At 39.5% G+C, this 18,701-nt stretch overlaps 2 protein-coding genes across 2 annotated transcripts; both read left to right on the forward strand.

Moving 5' to 3' along the window:
• Positions 1-1,616: 1,616 nt before the first annotated feature.
• On the forward strand, positions 1,617-8,860 carry LOC306784925 (uncharacterized protein). Its single transcript, XM_079279123.1, has 2 exons — positions 1,617-2,085; positions 6,516-8,860. Exons 1-2 carry the CDS (start codon positions 1,893-1,895, stop codon positions 7,928-7,930), a joined length of 1,608 nt encoding a protein of 535 aa, XP_079135249.1. The 5' UTR covers positions 1,617-1,892; the 3' UTR covers positions 7,931-8,860.
• Positions 8,861-12,746: 3,886 nt separating this feature from the next.
• Positions 12,747-16,668, forward strand: ccsapa (centriole, cilia and spindle-associated protein a; the record flags this gene model as incomplete). The annotated part of the gene is made up of 4 exons (XM_079277966.1): positions 12,747-12,777; positions 13,888-14,267; positions 15,393-15,736; positions 16,492-16,668. Exons 1-4 carry the CDS (start codon positions 12,767-12,769, stop codon positions 16,666-16,668), a joined length of 912 nt encoding a protein of 303 aa, XP_079134092.1. The 5' UTR covers positions 12,747-12,766.
• Between the last annotated feature and the right edge of the window lie 2,033 nt (positions 16,669-18,701).

Consider the following 18,701-nt stretch of genomic DNA (forward strand, 5'->3'; position numbering starts at 1 on the left):
ACACCTTCACACGACTGTGTCAGGGGTATACAGAATCACCAACAATCTACAATGACGCTCTTAGGGAAAGTTTAGAAAGTCTAACTCTCTCACCAGGCTCTGCCCTACTTCAGTATGTCGACGACTGCCTTATCGCAGCTCCTACTCAGGCACAGTGTCAGACGGATACATTAAAGCTGCTACAGCACCTAGCACAGGAAGGCCACAAGGCCACTCTCTCAAAGTTACAGTTTGTAACACAAAACGTTCATTTTCTTGGCCATGACATTTCAGGAGAAGGTAAGACTCTCTCCCCCAAAAGAATCGCTTCAATTGTTTCGTTGCCTCAACCAAACACTAAAAAACAGATGATGTCCTTTCTAGGAATGTGTTCATACTGTCGGTCTTTCATACCTAACTACTCACAAATGGAACAGCCATTGTCATCTTTGATCCACGGTAAGAATCTCACAGCACATGACAAAATAATTTGGACAAAATAAGGCCATGACGCTTTCACGCAAATGAAATGTGCTTTGCAAACTCCTCCTACTCTAGGGTTGCCAGATCCGCAGAAGCCGTTCACTCAAACAGTAGATGAAAGACAGAGCTGCATGACTTCCGTGTTGCTACAATCTCATGGCGACAAACTCAGACCAGTTGCGTATTTCTCCGCAAAGCTTGATCCAGTCGCTGCTGGCCTGCCACAATGTTTGCGTGCTGTGGCCGCGTGCGAAAGAGCGCTCGCAGCATCACGTGACATTGTCGGTTACGCGCCGCTGACACTGCTCGTACCTCACTCAGTCTCTTTGATCCTCCTCGAACAAAAGTCCTCTCATCTCTCTGCAGCGCGATACTTGCGTTATCACACATGTCTCCTAGACATGCCGAATGTAACGGTCAAACGCTGTACTAATCTTAACCCTGCATCGTTACTTCCTATTCCTGGGGATGGTGAGGAGCACAACTGTTTGGCTGAGCTCCAAGCTCAGTGCACTCCTCGTCCTGACCTGTTGGACAAACAGGCTGAAAAACACACCGCTACACTGTTGTTGTTTGCTGTTGGTTGATCTTTGCACTGCTGTTTAGTTTATCTAAAGTAATTTAACTCTAATCTATTTCATTGTGTATATACTGTGCATTTTTGTTCTTTTCTTTTCTTACATTCTTATATTTGATATGTTCTACTCTGTTATTTTATTGGACATATTGTGCATTTTTCATATTTAATATTTGTATTTACTGTGTTACTTCGTTTGCTGAAGTGTATATATATTTGCTGCTGTAACATACAAATTTCCGCCTGGGGATGAATAAAGTAAATATCTATCTAACGAACCCTGACCCTTATATTTATATATTATTATATACATTTATATATTAACAAACCCGTATATTTATATATTGTATGATATTTATATTATATATTTATAAATTATTATATATATATTGTATATTTCAATATTAACTAACCCTAATCCCTTATATTTATATTTTTATATATTTCACCAAACCCGCGAACCACTTCCTGAATAAGTCACGTGGTACAGTCGGCTCGCGAGACTTCGAACGTTAACATCTACGTCATCAACACGAGGCTCTAAACGTGGCTCACAAAGATTTTCCTGATTACGCGACACACGCTTCGAATTGTCGACACGGAAGAAACCATGTAAACCTGAACTACCAGAGTTTAATGGACCGCAAACGGGGTTTTTGACGGAGTTTGTGTCGAGAGAAAGTTTGTGTCGTTGGTGGATTGTCTCCTGGTGTCCTACGGAGCTAATGAAGTTAGCATACTACCAGGAAGTAGACGGACCCGAACATGACCTAGCAAAACAGCCCAGGTCAGAGTGAGCAAACCTTTTTTAACGGAGTTTGTTTGGAGGAAACATTTCTGTGGTTTAGTGAAAATGTCTGAAGTCCAAATGATGAGATGTTTACTCAACCAGCGACTAACTGCGGCTGATGGAGAGATATTTGGTGTGTTTGAAAGAACGATAGCAGAGTACGAGGAGGAACTTTCTGCTTTAAAAGAGCAGAACGAGCGACAACGGAAACGACTGGACGCTGTTTTCAACCCTCAGCTGCGGCTACACAGAGCAGGTTGGTTCACTTTATTTATTATGTTCATGCTCCGGCTGATAACGTTTCTATGTAGTTTGGAGTGAGACTGTTGATTCAATGAATCTTTTTCTTCTTCTGATCTGTTCTCTCAGCTTCTAGATGACAGAAATATTTAACAGAGTTGTATCCCGAACCGGTGTGCGAGATCAATGTTGAGAATGAAACTCATGTTGAGGAGAAAACTCAGGTGAACAGACTTAGGTCGAGGCGTTTAGCTCAATTCAAGCAATAAGGTTTATTTGTGACAGAAGTATTATGTCCAGCAGTTAAACGTGCACGGACCTAGAAAGTTCACTCTGTAGGAGCGAATGAAAAGCTAAAAAGGCGCTTAGACAGAGTGCGCATGCGTTTATATATTAGGTCCTCCTATTGGTCAAAGCAAAGTAGGAGGTGGATCTGTTTTTAGCAGATGACCTGTTGGAGCTCTGAGCATCTCCGCCCACACTGGCTCACGTCCGGGATCCGCCTTCTCTGGAATGTCAGTGTGTGTGAAATGTTGATGTAACAGCATATTGTTATGTTCGGCCGACTAGATAAGCTAGGCGCTAGATATGCAAGGGCGCCTCTTTCTATCTCTAAGATGGAGCAGGCAGTTGAGACTAGTTCTCTGTAAGACTGTGACATTTAACTGGGGCAAAGGCTATCCTTCAGAGTTCTAGTATTTTCCACTTTGTTCAGGCGAGTGCGAGAGTGCCCCACCTGGCGTTTTTGACCTTCGTGTACTAGAACTCACATATCCGCGTATAAGCTGTGTTTAACATTGAATGAATGTATATTTTATTTACATCAACAGGTTTTGGATTAACTTGTTTATGTTCGAATGCGTACAGCTGATGTGTGGTAGGAGTGGCTTTTCAAGACCCACGTAGAATAAACAGGAAATAAACATTTCCATCGTTTCTCGTCTCGCTTTCACGTAGTTTCTACGGTTTCGTTTGAAAGAATATAAACGGAACGCTTTGCTGGAAAATGTACTACTCGTTCGCGAGGCTGTGGTTGAGATTCCGAGGACACATCGCTTATGTTTTATATTAAAGACTACGGACATGCATCTTATGTTAACAATACTCTACACTGTGCAGCACACATTCCAGATTACACATGACTGGTAACTCTCGTTTTGTTACTAGAGGGACCGACATTTAATAACTACACACAGGGGTTAGGGTGTCTGTTGAAACATTACGATGGAGAGGCTTGTTGGAGTATTAATTCAGGATGTCTACATCATTACCACGACCGATTATCCATCTTCATTACGAAAATAAGATTTGTTTTCTGGTGACCATCAATTACCATCAATGCTGTCAACACATCCGGGAACATCCTTCACAATAAAATATCACGCTTCAACAACTCTAAATTGTGCAATAAAAGCTCCTTAATTTCCATGTGAGTGTATACCACCACCTGCTGGATGTTTTGTTAAACTCTTCTCATGTCAATCACTGGCAAAACACCAGCTGATGTATGGAATTTAACAATTATTATGTACACATATTGTACATAACAATAACTATCATAACACACAGTGCAGAGTAAGAGTTCTATTACAACTAAACACAAGTATTCATGATTGAAAAGCTACATTGTTAAAGTGAAAGACAAATAACTTGTGCAAATCATTGAAAAGATGATGCAAATATTTATTTAAAAGTAAAATAAAAAATCCAGACACAAATGGCATTTAAAATAATCCTCTTCATCATCCAGCTCCTCGTCCCAGCCCCCACACACAGTGTGATACCGTGTGTGGCAGCAGTCACACTGGACCCACAACACCAATCCCTCCGAGCTCTCTGGAGGGTCAGGTTCCCGGCACCGGCCACACCCCCAAACTGTGCTCCATCTCTTCAGGAGGGTGACCTATTAAAAGATTTTTGTTTTACTTTAAATTATCAGATTTTCATGGGTTGGCATACGATGAAAGTTTACATGAAGTACACTGCCGGTGGATATCGTGGCTCCAGCAGACGAGGAGCTGGATGATGAAGGTCAGGTCTCTGCAGGTTGGGAGGCTGTATAAATAACAGAAAAAGCATAACCACGTTTTGTTTACTCTTCATTGTGGCTAATGTCGCCTCTGAGTCTGGTCCTGTCAATGTGTGCTCTGTGGCTTGACCCTGCAAAAAAAATGAATTACTTGATCTGTAAAACTAATTATCTCATGTTTCATGAAACTATAATTGGGATGACGACAATAAAACTCTTATTCATTTTTTTGTTACCGCTTCAGTGGCCATAATCTCATTGTATGTTCTCAAGCATAGGGCAGGGTCTAGGTGAGACAGGGACTTAAACCTTGGATCTAGTGCAGTAGATCTATGAAGGTAGTCTTGTCGATTAGGGCGGGCAGTGTGCCTTCACATCTCTAGTCATCCTCACTTGGGGCCATGGATTGCAGAATCCTTGGGGGACTTTGTAACGTGGCTCAAGCACTTTAAGCATATTCTGAAATCCTTTGTTTTCTACCACTGAGTATGGCCTCATGTCCGCAGCAATAAAGACCCCAATTGTAATGGCTTTAGCCCAGTCTGACTCTGCCACAAACGGTTTCTTAAATGCTGCGAGGATACCTTGTTGCTGCGGCTTTCCCCCCGTCGCTGATAGACCAGGATGGTGGCGCTTCAAATGTGTGGCCATGCGCGATGTATTGCCGCGTTCGTATGGCTTTCTTTGTAAACGATGCCTACATACCGTAATGGTTTTGTCTACCACCCTTACCCCGTCATTATAATTTACAGGGAAGACAAAATGCTCCCAAACTTGCGACTTATAAGACGCCGGTGGCCTCAAGTTCCTCCGCTCGCCACGACTCTCACCGTTAAATACTCTTTACACAGTTATACTGAGTTATATAACTCTTATATCCTACTTATATATGTTATAGTTCATATACTGAGTCCACACGTTTGCATTAAGTTAAGTTGGACTATGTAGTAATACAAACAGTTCAGTTTGTCAGGTTCATGCAACATTTATGACATTGTTGGTCAGTCTGTCTGCTTGACATATCATATTCTCATATCATATTTTGCTGCAATAAAAATGATTGAAGTGAGATGAACAGACTGAAAACTTTATCTCATGAGATAAAACATGACACAGTTTTCCTTTGGGGACATAATTTGAAGTTGAAAAAAGTAATAAATTGCAATATAGGCCTATGTTATCGCAATACTCAGAATGTCGCAGTATCGTGATAATATCGTATCGCGGGACCTCTGGTGATTCCCACCCCTAATACCTCGTCAGTGTCCAGTAGGGATGGGTATCGTATGGGTTTTTTCCGATACCGGTGCTAAGACGATACTTTTAACCCGATACCGGTGCCTGAACCGATACTTTTTTCTTCAAATTGAACAATATATTAACTGTTAAAGTATACTTTAAATATAAATAAATACAAAACACTTTGCTTCAAACTACAGCTTCAAACTTTTTAACTACAAACTATGAACAATATATTAACTGTAAACAGTTTACAGTATACTTAAATAAATACAAAACACACACACTCTGTACACACACTACAGCTTCAAACTTCAGCAATTCCTTTGCAGAAATATGAGCATATTCAGCAAAATACGACACCTCTCCTGACTTATTTCATTTTACCAGTTGGTGGTGCTAATGTGCCAGTTCATCGTTTGCCAACTGCCACTACACCTCAAAGAAGAAGAAATTTCCGCGTGCCTGTGTTGTGCTTGTGAGCGGCAGTGCTAAGTATCCGGATGTCGATGGAGGAAGTCGGTAGCTTGCCAGCCATTTGACAGATCTCGTTCTCGGTTGTTTTAATAAATCATGGCCGAAGCTTCGCCAGAATGATGGAGGGGTTTGTTTCTAAGCGCGCACAGCTCGTCCGGCTGTAATAATACTATGAGTGAGGAGCGGAGGACCGAGGCTGCCAGGACGGAGTCATCAGAGTGGTGTAAAAAAAGTATTTCAATCGGCTCAGGCACCGAAATCTGCGTTGCGTTTCAGTCCGGTAGATACCGGTCATATAGGAACCGGTGCTATATTGGCACCGATTTTCGGTACCCAACCCTAGTGTCCAGGGAACGTTTGGGGTGAAGTGAAACCACACTGGAAAGGGGGTGCAGCGTACATTGGTCAATGATAACTGCCCACATGATCAAATCTCAGCGGACTTTATGGAGGATGCAGGTTCTTTGAATACTTCTTAACAATGTTGGTCGTGCCACACTTTTTTGCCAAACTATTGATGACCTCATTGCTGCTGGTGTGTTGTGTCTTTACATTTTGTGTCGGCATGTCTGTTTGGTAACTGTGCACAGGGAGTGTGAGAGGGAATGATGGCAGGAAATAAGTGTATCTACAGGAGCCTATTTGCTCAGTACTAATATTTCTTTGCAACGTCTCTGTGTGTGTTTACTGTTTTCCTGCAGATGTCCAGCAGCTGTTTGTGGTTAAAGAAGAGGTTCCCCCTGAGCAGCAGGAGTGGAGCTCCAGTCTGGACCAGGAGGACCCAGAGCCCCCACACATTAAAGAGGAACAGGAGGACCCAGAGCCCCCACACATTAAAGAGGAACAGGAGGACCCAGAGCCCCCACACATTAAAGAGGAACACGAGGACCCAGAGCCCCCAAACATGAAACAGGAACAGGAGGACCCAGAGCCCCCACACATTAAAGAGGAACAGGAAGAACTCTGGACCAGTCAGGAGGGAGAGCAGCTTCAAGGTCTGGAGGAGACTGATGTCAAGTTCTCATTCAGTCCTGTGAAGAGTGAAGATGATGAAGAGGAAGCTCAGTCCTCACAGCTTCATCAAAGACAAACTGAACAGATGGAAACAGATGCTGATGGAGAGGACTGTGGAGGACCAGAACCAGACAGGAACTCGGAATCAGATATATATCCAGAACCAGATACTGATGAGGAGACTGGAGACTCTTCTGACGCTGATGAAGAGGACTGTGGAGGACCAGAACCAGAAAGGAACTCAGAATCAGATATATATCCAGAACCAGATACTGATGAGGAGACTGGAGACTCTTCTGACGCTGATGAAGAGGACTGTGGAGGACCAGAACCAGAAAGGAACTCAGAATCAGATATATATCCAGAACCAGATACTGATGAGGAGACTGGAGACTCTTCTGACAGTGATGATTTGAAGGAGACCAGAGAACCTCAGTCAGGTTTAAATTATTTGAAACCTGATAAAGTCCATGTCAGTGATTCAAGATGTAGTGCTGGTAAGAAACTGTTTCCATGCTCTGAGTGTGAGAAAACATTTGGCACAAAGGCAGATCTGAAAACACACATGAGAACCCACACAGGAGAGAAACCTTACAGCTGCTCAGTCTGTAAGGAATCTTTTAACCAGCAACCACATTTGCAGAGACACATGAGAATCCACACAGGAGAGAAACCGTTCAGCTGCAAAGTTTGTAAGAATTCTTTTAGGGTTTTTACAAATTTACAGACACACATGAGAATCCACACAGGAGAGAAACCTTTCCGCTGCAAAGTTTGTAAGAATTCTTTTAACCAGCGTTCAAATTTAAAGAGACACATGAGATCCCACACAGGCGAGAAACCTTTCAGCTGCAAAGTTTGTAAGAAATCTTTTACCGATTGTTCAACTTTACAGTCGCACATGAGAATCCACACAGGAGAGAAACCTTTCAGCTGCGAAGTTTGTAAGAATTCTTTTAACCGGGGTTCAATTTTAAAGAAACACATGAGAATCCACACAGGAGAGAAACCTTTCAGCTGCTCAGTTTGTGATAAAAGATTTCGGCAGAAGTCTGCTCTGAAGGCACACATAATTACTCATACAAGAGACAACCAGGTTTAGTGGTTCTGTTTGTATACAAAAGGTAAATCTGACACCACATGGCACATAACGCAGAGGAGGAAATATGGTGCTTTTTTCCTGCCTTTATTCAAAAGCATGTTTAAATTTGAGAGCATTGATTATTGATTCCACGTTCAGATTTTGAATTGTTTCCCTCAAAACCTTGTCCTCGCACATAATTAGCCCCCGCTTGCGATCAGTGACACAATAAACCTTGATTGCTCTGAGAGATCCATGCTTTGTTTAAGGTGACGCCTCCTCACGTTGGCAGGGAGCTTAGTGCTGTCTTTAGTTTAATCCAGTAGACGAATTGAGTTTTTATTTTCTAGTTAGTGTTGGTTTTCTAGAGGGGTCCGGGGCATGCTCACCTGGAAGAAAATGTACATTTTAAAGTTAAATGCATCAATCTGGTGCATTTTGAGACCAAAATCAAGAGGCTCGTTCTATGAAGAACTTTGTGCTCTTGTAAACAGTTTTGTGATCTTTTAGCGGTGATGGACTGTAACTCAGTACATTAACTCAAGTATTGTACTTGACATTTTTCAGGTACTTGTACTTTACTTGAGTACCTGCAGCATTATAGTGTTCAATGATAATTTTAAAATTATTTTTCATGATTTGATTAATGTATAATCTTATATACTCTAGAAATGAAAATTGTTTAAGATAAGTAAATGAAGTAACCTTTGATTGAATTACCTGTTTTGTTGTTGTCAAATGTTGCCAATATTTACAGCTAACGCCGTTCCAAGCTTAACATTGTTTGCTCTGTCAGCACTGTTGTGTGAACTGTTGCACCCTTGTTGCCATATTGAGAGCCGTGCTGAGGCGATCCTTCAAGCATATATTTGTTCTGAGTTTGTAATTCGGTAGCTTTAAATGTGTTTTTTATACTTTGTTTTTGTACTTAATTCACACTGTTTTCATCCTGTGGCTACAGTTTGTTAAATGTATGTGATAGTACTGATTTTTATTGTTTGAATAACTTGATATCTGATTGAGTAATAAAGGTATTCAGTTCGTAAATTGTTCCAGCTGTCAACATGTTTATGCAAGGTGGTAGAAGTTTAATTACGGGGGAACCAGCTCCCTTATAAGAGACCGTAGCTCTCCTGAACATAACAAAAGTTTAAGTTTGACATCTCCAAAAAGTGTTAAACCATCTACTCTGAATGTCACGATGTTAAGTGACAGCAAAGCTGTTATCAGACACCATGAGAAAACCCCAAAACTAGTCTATACTGAAGCCTCCACCAGTCATGTGACTCTCACCTTGCAGGTCATAACGTTCTGTTGAGAGTCTCAGCAGATGGAGTTCTCAGGATGATGCCTTCTATTTTGTACCCTTTACGAAACCAAAAACATGAGAAAAAGCTTAAGGACTGAATGAAACAGCCTGTTAATCTGCTGTAGTATTAGCTGCAAGAATTAGCACGTCTTGCTAACGAGTTTACTGCTACAGTAGTAACCAGTGGTGAAGGAAGTATTTGCATCTTTTACTTACCTAAAAATAGTAAAAGTACAAAAGGATTAACATCAACATCTACTTCAAGTTAATTTCTAGATATTAATTCTACATAATTTATTCGATCATTGGCCATGAATATACCCCCACACATTAAAGAGGAACAGGAGGAACTCTGGACCAGTCAGGAGGGAGAGCAGCTTCAAGGTCTGGAGGAGACTGATATCAAGTTCTCATTCACTCCTGTGACGAGTGCAGATGATGAAGAGGAAGCTCATTCCTCACAGCTTCATCAAAGACAAACTGAACAGATGGAAACAGATGCTGATGGAGAGGACTGTGGAGGACCAGAACCAGACAGGAACTCAGATCCAGATAGACATCCAGAACCAGATACTGATGACAATGGAGACTCTTCTGACACTGATAACTGTAATGATTGGAAGGAGACCAGAGAACCTCAGTCAGGTTTAAACTCTTTGAAAGCTGATGAAGTCCATGTCAGTGATTCAAGATGTAGTGCTGGTGAGAAACTATTTACATGCTCTGAGTGTGGGAAAACATTTGGCAGACGTGGAGATCTGAAGACTGTAGGAGTTGTAGGAGTTCGCTGAAGACATATACTATCACTTTTTAATTGTATTTTTGACATATTATACTATGACTTTTATCTTGATTTCTTTCGACATATTATACTATGACTTTTTAATTATATTTTTGACATATTATACTGTGACTTTTATCTTGATTTCTTTCAACATATTATACTATCACTTTTTAATTATATGTTTGACAAATGATGCTATCACTTTTTAATTATATTTTTGAGATATTATACTATCACTTTTTAATTATATTTTTGACATATTATGCTATGACTTTTATCTTGATTTCTTTCAACATATTATACTATCACTTTTTAATTATATTTTTGAGATATTATACTATCACCTTTTAATTATATTTTTGACATATTATGCTATGACTTTTATCTTGATTTCTTTCAACATATTATACTATCACTTTTTAATTATATTTTTGACATATTATACCATGACTTTTATCTTGATTTCTTTCAACATATTATACTATCACTTTTTAATTATATTTTTGACAAATTATACTATCACTTTTTAATTATATTTTTGAGATATTATACTATCACTTTTTAATTATATTTTTGACATATTATACTATCACTTTTTAATTATATTTTTGACATATTATGCTATGACTTTTATCTTGATTTCTTTCAACATATTATACTATCACTTTTTAATTATATTTTTGACAAATTATACTATCACTTTTTAATTATATTTTTGACATATTATACTATCACTTTTTAATTATATTTTTGACATATTATACTATGACTTTTATCTTGATTATTTTCGACATATTATACTATCATTTTTCAATTATATTTTTGAGATATTATACTATCACTTTTTAATTATATTTTTGACATATTATGCTATCACTTTTTAATTATATTTTTGACATATTATACTATCACTTTTTAATTATATTTTTGACATATACTATCACTTTTATCTTGATTATTTTCGACATATTATACTATCATTTTTCAATTATATTTTTGAGATATTATACTATCACTTTTTAATTATATTTTTGACATATTATGCTATCACTTTTTAATTATATTTTTGACATATTATACTATCACTTTTTAATTATATTTTTGACATATTATACTATCACTTTTTAATTATATTTTTGACATATTATGCTATCACTTTTTAATTATATTTTTGACATATTATACTATCACTTTTTAATTATATTTTTGACATATTATACTATCACTTTTTAATTATATTTTTGACATATTATACTATCACTTTTTAATTATATTTTTGACATATTATGCTATGACTTTTATCTTGATTTCTTTCAACATATTATACTATCACTTTTTAATTATATTTTTGACAAATTATACTATCACTTTTTAATTATATTTTTGACATATTATACTATCACTTTTTAATTATATTTTTGACATATTATACTATGACTTTTATCTTGATTATTTTCGACATATTATACTATCATTTTTCAATTATATTTTTGAGATATTATACTATCACTTTTTAATTATATTTTTGACATATTATGCTATCACTTTTTAATTATATTTTTGACATATTATGCTATCACTTTTTAATTATATTTTTGACATATTATACTATGACTTTTATCTTGATTTCTTTCGACATATTATACTATGACTTTTTAATTATATTTTTGACATATTATACTGTCACTTTTTTCTATTGTTCGATATACTATACGATGACTTTATTGTTCATATGTTCGACGTACTATACTATTACTATTACTTTTTTACACATATTTAATGCTGACGTTTTAATCATATTTTTTGAGAAATTACTTTTTTTGTTCGACATACTATAATATGACTTTTTTCAACTATTATAAAATTACCTTTTATGAATTTATTTGTATGACTTATTATATATTTTTTCGACATACTTTACGATGACCTATTTTTGACTTTATTCTCGACATATTTATTCTGTGACTTATTTATAACTTTTTTCGACATTAAAATAACATTTATTTTTACAATAAATGTTGTAATAGCTCTTTACAAGATGAAGAGGAATTCATCTTTGACAGTTGAAGGAGTTTGAAGTTGTCACCTGCTGTCGTCACTGCGCAGATGGAGGCAGAGCAGGCTTGCGCAGTCCGTCCCTGCATCTTCATGAAGAAATCATATTTCATTCTTCATTACTACAAAATGTTCCGCTCTGCTCCATCATGCTCGCGGGAGTTAATCAGAACTGCGCCGGAAGTATAGAATCTATCTTTCAAAATAAATGTTACACTGAAATGGCTACAGTTTAAATATTCACCATTATCTCAGTTTGAGGGGCGTAAAGAGATTTGCACAAGCAAGTAGTTTACATTTACTGTATGACCAAAAGTATGTGGACATTTTCCATACTGGCTTTTCTTTGACATAGAAATAACATTTATTTTTACAATCAACACTTGCAAATGACAAGGTAGTAACAATATCAACGGTACTTTAGTATTTCATTGACTATTACTTGCCTAGAAGGAAATAGATCAAATGAGAAGAGAATGGAAATACAAACTATACAAGAGCAATGACACTAAACATTTACAAGGAAAAAAAGTAGTCCTCGCCGTTTTACTCTGAAAGGGTACGCCGGAAGCTCGTTGCTGTACGTCAGCCAGCTTGTCGCGTGGCTCTCGGTGTGTTCTGGCATCGAGTAACGGAGCGATGTCAGGCGTCTGACCGACGGGACTGAAGGGATTGACGGGGTTTTGACATCAGACCGGACCCCTCTGGGATGAGGTCTGGGTGAGTAAAATCACACCTGACTTGAATATTCAACCACGATCCTCAAATTGATAAAACCCATAAAACCTCACCGTGTTTACAAACGTGTCTTAACGAGGTGTGATGACGGCTGCAGCCTGTTTTCACACGACGATCGTCGTTTAAAAACTCATATTATCACACATTGGGACATTTGTTTGATCTTCAGAAGATGTAATTGTCTGTCTTGTTTTCCTCTGCGGTGTTTTTAAAGGCTAAAATTCAGAAAATACGATGTTTTTGGGGTGTGACTGGGGAAGAGAAAGCCATCAAAATAAGAGTGTTTCAGTTAAAGGAAGAAAAAATAAAATACACGTAAGAATGAGCAATCATTTGCAGTAAATATTGTCCTGGTTTCGTGGACAGTTCAGATAAATGAAATGAATAATTTATGTTGTTCATTTTTCACTAAATACAACATGTTTTTTAGATAATGAAAGGTGATATGTGTGTAGGCGATATGAATAGGTCTGTTAGTATGAGTACTAGTTGCAGTACAGTCAGTAATACGACTATAATAAGCTTCAACCCTCCTCTGACGGTAATCTGTTGCGAAGGGGGGTGGGCGGGGCTTAAAGGTAGACCACACCTGGTACACGCACGTCACGAGGTGCTGCAGGTATCCTCTCAGAAACTGTAACTACGTACATTTACTCAAGTACCTGTACTGGTTCGTGTACTTTACATCAGTATTTATTTTCATGCCACTTTCTACTTCTACTCCACTAGAAAAAAAGAGAAACATACTTTTTACATCAATTAATGGAGAAAATAATTAGCAGATTAATGAAAATAATCATGAATTCATATTTAAAAATCTTTAAATTTCTTTCTTTAAAAGGCTGGTCACACTAACTGTGTCACTCTGTCGGTGAGGGGATTAAGCTCTAAAAGTTGTCAACCTATCATGTTTTATTCCTAATGAATGCACTGATTGTACTATACTAATGAAGTACTCTCGGTATTAGTTCACTGGGAATACTTGTCCTTCTCCTGCCGTGAGATAACACACGGACTACATTGCCCATCATGCTTTATGGCGCTCTGATTTCATTTTATTGTGTGAATGTCACTGTTTCATTTCCTCCACAGTGATAAGGGCCAGACAGGAGCAATAACAACAACCATGGTGACCAAGAAAATCCGGACGGAGTACATGAAGAAGTTCAGGGATCCCAGATGGGAGACGTTCTCCAAATGTTACGAGGACTCTCTGAAGTACCGTCTGAGCCGGCGGGTGATGGAGCATTCCCACAAGCCCTGGTTCTGGGAGGGCTGGGACAGCAGCTCCGAATCCAGCGGCTGGTCCACGCCGAGGCTGAACAGGAACAAAATCGCCCCCCTGACCCTCCCGCCGCCGGCCTCGGAGGTGAAACATAAGGTGGGCAGCCCCGGGTCGAAACCGCCTTCTGAGGAAGGACGGACTGAGCTGGGAGGAGGAGACGCAGACGTAGACGCTGCACCGACCGCCGGTGAGGAGACCGTTACCGACACTGGCTGTAGTTTTAATAACTGATCAACAACCACATACATCAGTTGCCAAGTAAAAGTGTTTCTTTATGGGCCGTTGGTCGGACGAAACAAGCAGGTTGAAGACCTCTCTTTTGTCTCTCAGAAGCTATGTTAGCATACTGACAACTGAACTGAAGGTGAAGAGGACAATGCTAAACATCAGCATGTTAGCATTGTCAATGTAAGGATGTTAGCATTTAGCTCAAAGCACCGTCAACAAAACGGTATTTTCTGTCTACGCTACTCTGACAATTTATAGACGAATGAAAATAATCAGCTGTCTGCGATCTTCATCACTCTGAGTTCAGGCGTTCTGAAACTCGAAATTAATTTGCGTTTAAAACCAAATGTTCAGTCAAGGACTCTAATCTCACCGGGTTCGGGATTCATGTGAGAAAACAGGGATTTATACGACCGGCTGTGTACTTTGAAGTGAATGTTCCCGCTGTTTCCTGTCCTCTCTTCCAGGGATATTTTTGGGATAATCTAGCAGAACCCCAGGAGGAGTTCCTCTGTGTGTGTGTGTGTGTGTGTGTGTGTGTGTGTGTGTGAGTGTGTGTGTGTGTGTGTGTGTGTGTGTGTGTGAGCGTCACTCTGACCGTATAGAGGGCCAAAAGCTGATTAAACTCAGGAGACGCTGATGCTAAAAATATTTCCACTGAAGGTTCAGAGATCAGATGGGACTGTTTCCTCCCGTTCAGACACTGAGCGCAGATATAAAAGACATACTGGGTCTCCAGACAGGAAGGTCTTTATACACAATCTTCAACAACATGATGAACGGAAAACCAGCCAGTTATCATTGTGCACCAATAAATATTTAATCTTCTCAAAGTCGCTTCTACATGACAAACAAAGACGGTAGAAACTAGAGCAGAGACCTTTTGAATATTCATTTTGGTTGGTAGAGAATCCAATACGCAGCGTAGCAAAGTGTAGCGATGTCACAGTCTTTCCAAAGTTTTGACTGAAACTGAACGACACGTTGACCAAACAGACAAAGTGTAAAAATCAATGAGAAAATGTTTCTTTGGTAGAACGCTTGCCTCTGTGACTCTGTGTCTCTGTGTCTGTGTGTGAACCAGCAGTTGTCGAAAACGGTGTGAACGAAGCCGGCGGTGATTCTGCGGCGGCGGCTCCGAACCCCGGCAGATCCTCGGGGGACACGGACAACGGGCCCGCCGACACGACGTCCTCCGACGGGGAGCCGGTAAACCCGGTGCCAAAGCGCCGCCCCCGCCGCCGCAACCCTCGGCCCGAGCCGGGACACCGGGACAGTTCCCGCGAAGATGAACCAGTCGTGGTCCGCAAAACGCCGAGAGCGAAGAGCCAACCGCCGATCAGCACCAAGGAGAAGGAGAACCGGAGGCCGTCCAGCCGACTGGACTGGACCGAGAGACACACGGAGCTCAAGAGGACGCCGAATGACGTGAGTGTTGCAGTGAATGATTGAAGAGGCGCCGGATTATTTACACAACATCAATAATTATGTTGGGTAGTTTAATCAATAACAACGAATCTATAATTACTCATATTTTATAAAGCGAGCGTGTGTTTTGTTGTTCGTTGATCTTTGAACAGACGACATCGCATCACATCCTGGTTTTAGTTGATTTTAACATCTTACTCATCACTTTTAAAGCACGTCTGGGTGCTGGCCCCAAAACCTACATAGAAGAAATGTCGCCCGCCGTAGATCCTGAGGGCCCTTCTGGCTGCTCCAAAGTCGAGGATGAAACCTAAAGGTGACCGTGCTTTTGCCTTCAGGACCCCTCGGCTCTGGTACCGCCTGGCTGAGGATCCATCTATTGTTCTGTTTCATCAGGGTTCAACTCTCATCTTCCTTTGTTTTGCTTTGTTTAGGCCTCACTGTCTCTTTTTTAAAGGTGCTATGATTATAACGTTACATAAAAAGCAAAATAGTTTGGATGTAAAGCTTCAATGAAGCCTGAGGAGTCTGTCAGAGCGGCCGGACCTCGTTCACAGGACACCAGAGAAGTGAAGCCGAGTCACCAGAAACTCTGCGGCCATTAATAATAAAACGTCGGTGTGCTTTTCGGAAACGACTCCTCTCTCTCTCTCCCTCTCGCTCTCTCTCTCTCTCGCTCTCTCTCCCTCTCGCTCTCTCTCTCTCTCCCTCTCGCTCTCTCTCTCTCTCCCTCTCTCGCTGGTTCCTCCTCTCAGAACAACACGTCCGCCTGCTCTCAGACCCGGCGGGAGTCCGACAAACGGAGCTCCAACCCGGACCGCCGGCGGGCTCGGTCAGCCGACCTGGAGAAGACGAGGCGGTCGCAGCTGACGGTGGTGGACGACCGCTGGATGACGGAGTACATGCGCTGCTACTCTGCCCGGCTGAGGTAGAGACGGGACCCCCCCCCCCCCCCCATGACCCCTGACCTCCGCCACGTTTCCTTATCAGACGGTGGAACTGAGAACCGTGTTGTCTCGTTAAAGTCCAATCAGGGTCCTTCAGAGTGAATCGCTGCTGTCGGAAAACAAACAACCAGAAGTGTCTGAATTTAAAGTTTATGGTCATTTATTACTAAACTCTGTAATTTAAATATGAAGATATTCACCAAACTTTAAACAAGACGGGGTCCATGATCGTAGGGTTTAGTGATGAAGTGAATCCCCATTAAATATCAAGTGCAGCTAAAAAACAACAGACATCTTTATACAATAAATCATTAAAAAGTCTTTATTTAACTTAGAAATGTCATTAAAACAGCGTGAGGACCGACAGAGTTTTGTTTAAACTTCTCTCCGCTGATAAAAACACATCTTTTTGATACAAAATCTGATTTTAAACGATAAGTATTTTCATTTCAAGTGACTATTTCCTCTTAAAATACACTTTTATAGGGTTGATTGCAGTATTCTGCATTGTTCAAAGGCGGAAGAGGAGTTGCTTGTTCGCCTCGAATGAAGACCGACGAATTAATAAACTTTTATCAATCAATCAATGATTTAAAGTTTTATTTATAAAGCAGCTTTACAAATGTTTGACAAGAGGAAAATGGAGAGAAGATGAAAAGACTAATGCACAACAAATTAATAAAATAAAATAAATGTTTATGAATAAATATAATACAACACAGAGTACATCGATCATGTTTAAAAAATAAATAAATAAGTAAAATAAGAGAAATAAAACCTGAATATTCAGAGAATTTAAAGCTTATAATGTGATGTAGTTAACGAGTGATCTGCTTTAACAGGTTTGTCTTCTTCTCGTTCAATATTTTTTTTCCTGTTAAATACAAAATGTTTCAAAAAAAATCACATAATTGATAAAGAAATGAATGTGCTTGAATATCGGGACGTCATCTTTAAATACAGTAAATAAATAATGTGGTTCAAACATTAATTGTAAAATGATTGAGGAATGACAGTAAAATAATATTTTTGTTGCAGTTTGGTGTTTAGAACCAGCGACGGGATGAAAAGTGGGAAAAAATAAACGTTTATATCGAATATATTATAAGTTTTAATTTTAACATATTTCAGCGCCTTGTTGCATTTGACGTTTCGACTTTATCCGTTTCATCAAAGTGACGGACTCAATCACCGGTTTGTGACTGTTTTTCTGACCGATCGATGAAACGAACGATTGTAAAAACGTGCCGATGTCAGCGTCGCGTCCCGTGACTCAACCCGAGGGCTAAAGTTCACTAAAGTTCATGTGTTTCTACTCGATGTACAGTTTGTGAGAATACTTTTGAAACTGAATGTATTTAAACTGAGAATGTTTACAGATTTTAACACCGGCTGAACCTCGTCACTCTGAATGTGCAAAACTATTTGTTTCTCTTTTTATTGAATATCATTCTTTATACTCGTGTCCAGTCTGAAACAACACAGTGCCGTCACTTTAACGCAGCGCACCAGTCTGTGTTGCTATTTAAGTTTCTGTTCAAAGTGAAATCCTTTTGAACCCCTGATGTGACTTTACTCACATGTTCTCTCTTTATAAGAACAGAAATACAAACATCCAACTCTGAACATTCGCTGTTTTGGGGGAAATTTTGGAATATAGAAAATGAGAAACTTAACGTTTGAAAGAAGATTTCCCTTTTTTAAAATGTTCAAAATAATCAAAATGGCCACAAAATATCAACTTCTTCAGGTATTTCACACATGCTTTTCGTCTGGAAGTGAAAGGTGTGGTTTTAAAGTGGACACGCGGACGTCTTCGCGTCTCTTCATGTCTTTACTTTAGTTCGTGGCTCTGATGTCTTCAGCATCAACAATCTGTTCTTTGTTTCTGTGTCCGAGACTCGTGAAGCGTTGATCTGGTTTCACTAAAAGGAGACGAAGCCGTCGGTCAGAGCTGCAAATCATTTAAAAGAAGAAGTCGTATCCCCTTTATATTTAAAGCGTATTAAAATCCAGAG

The sequence above is a fragment of the Melanostigma gelatinosum genome (genome assembly GCF_949748355.1).
Source record: "Melanostigma gelatinosum genome assembly, chromosome: 11".
Lineage (NCBI taxonomy): Eukaryota > Metazoa > Chordata > Actinopteri > Perciformes > Zoarcidae > Melanostigma > Melanostigma gelatinosum.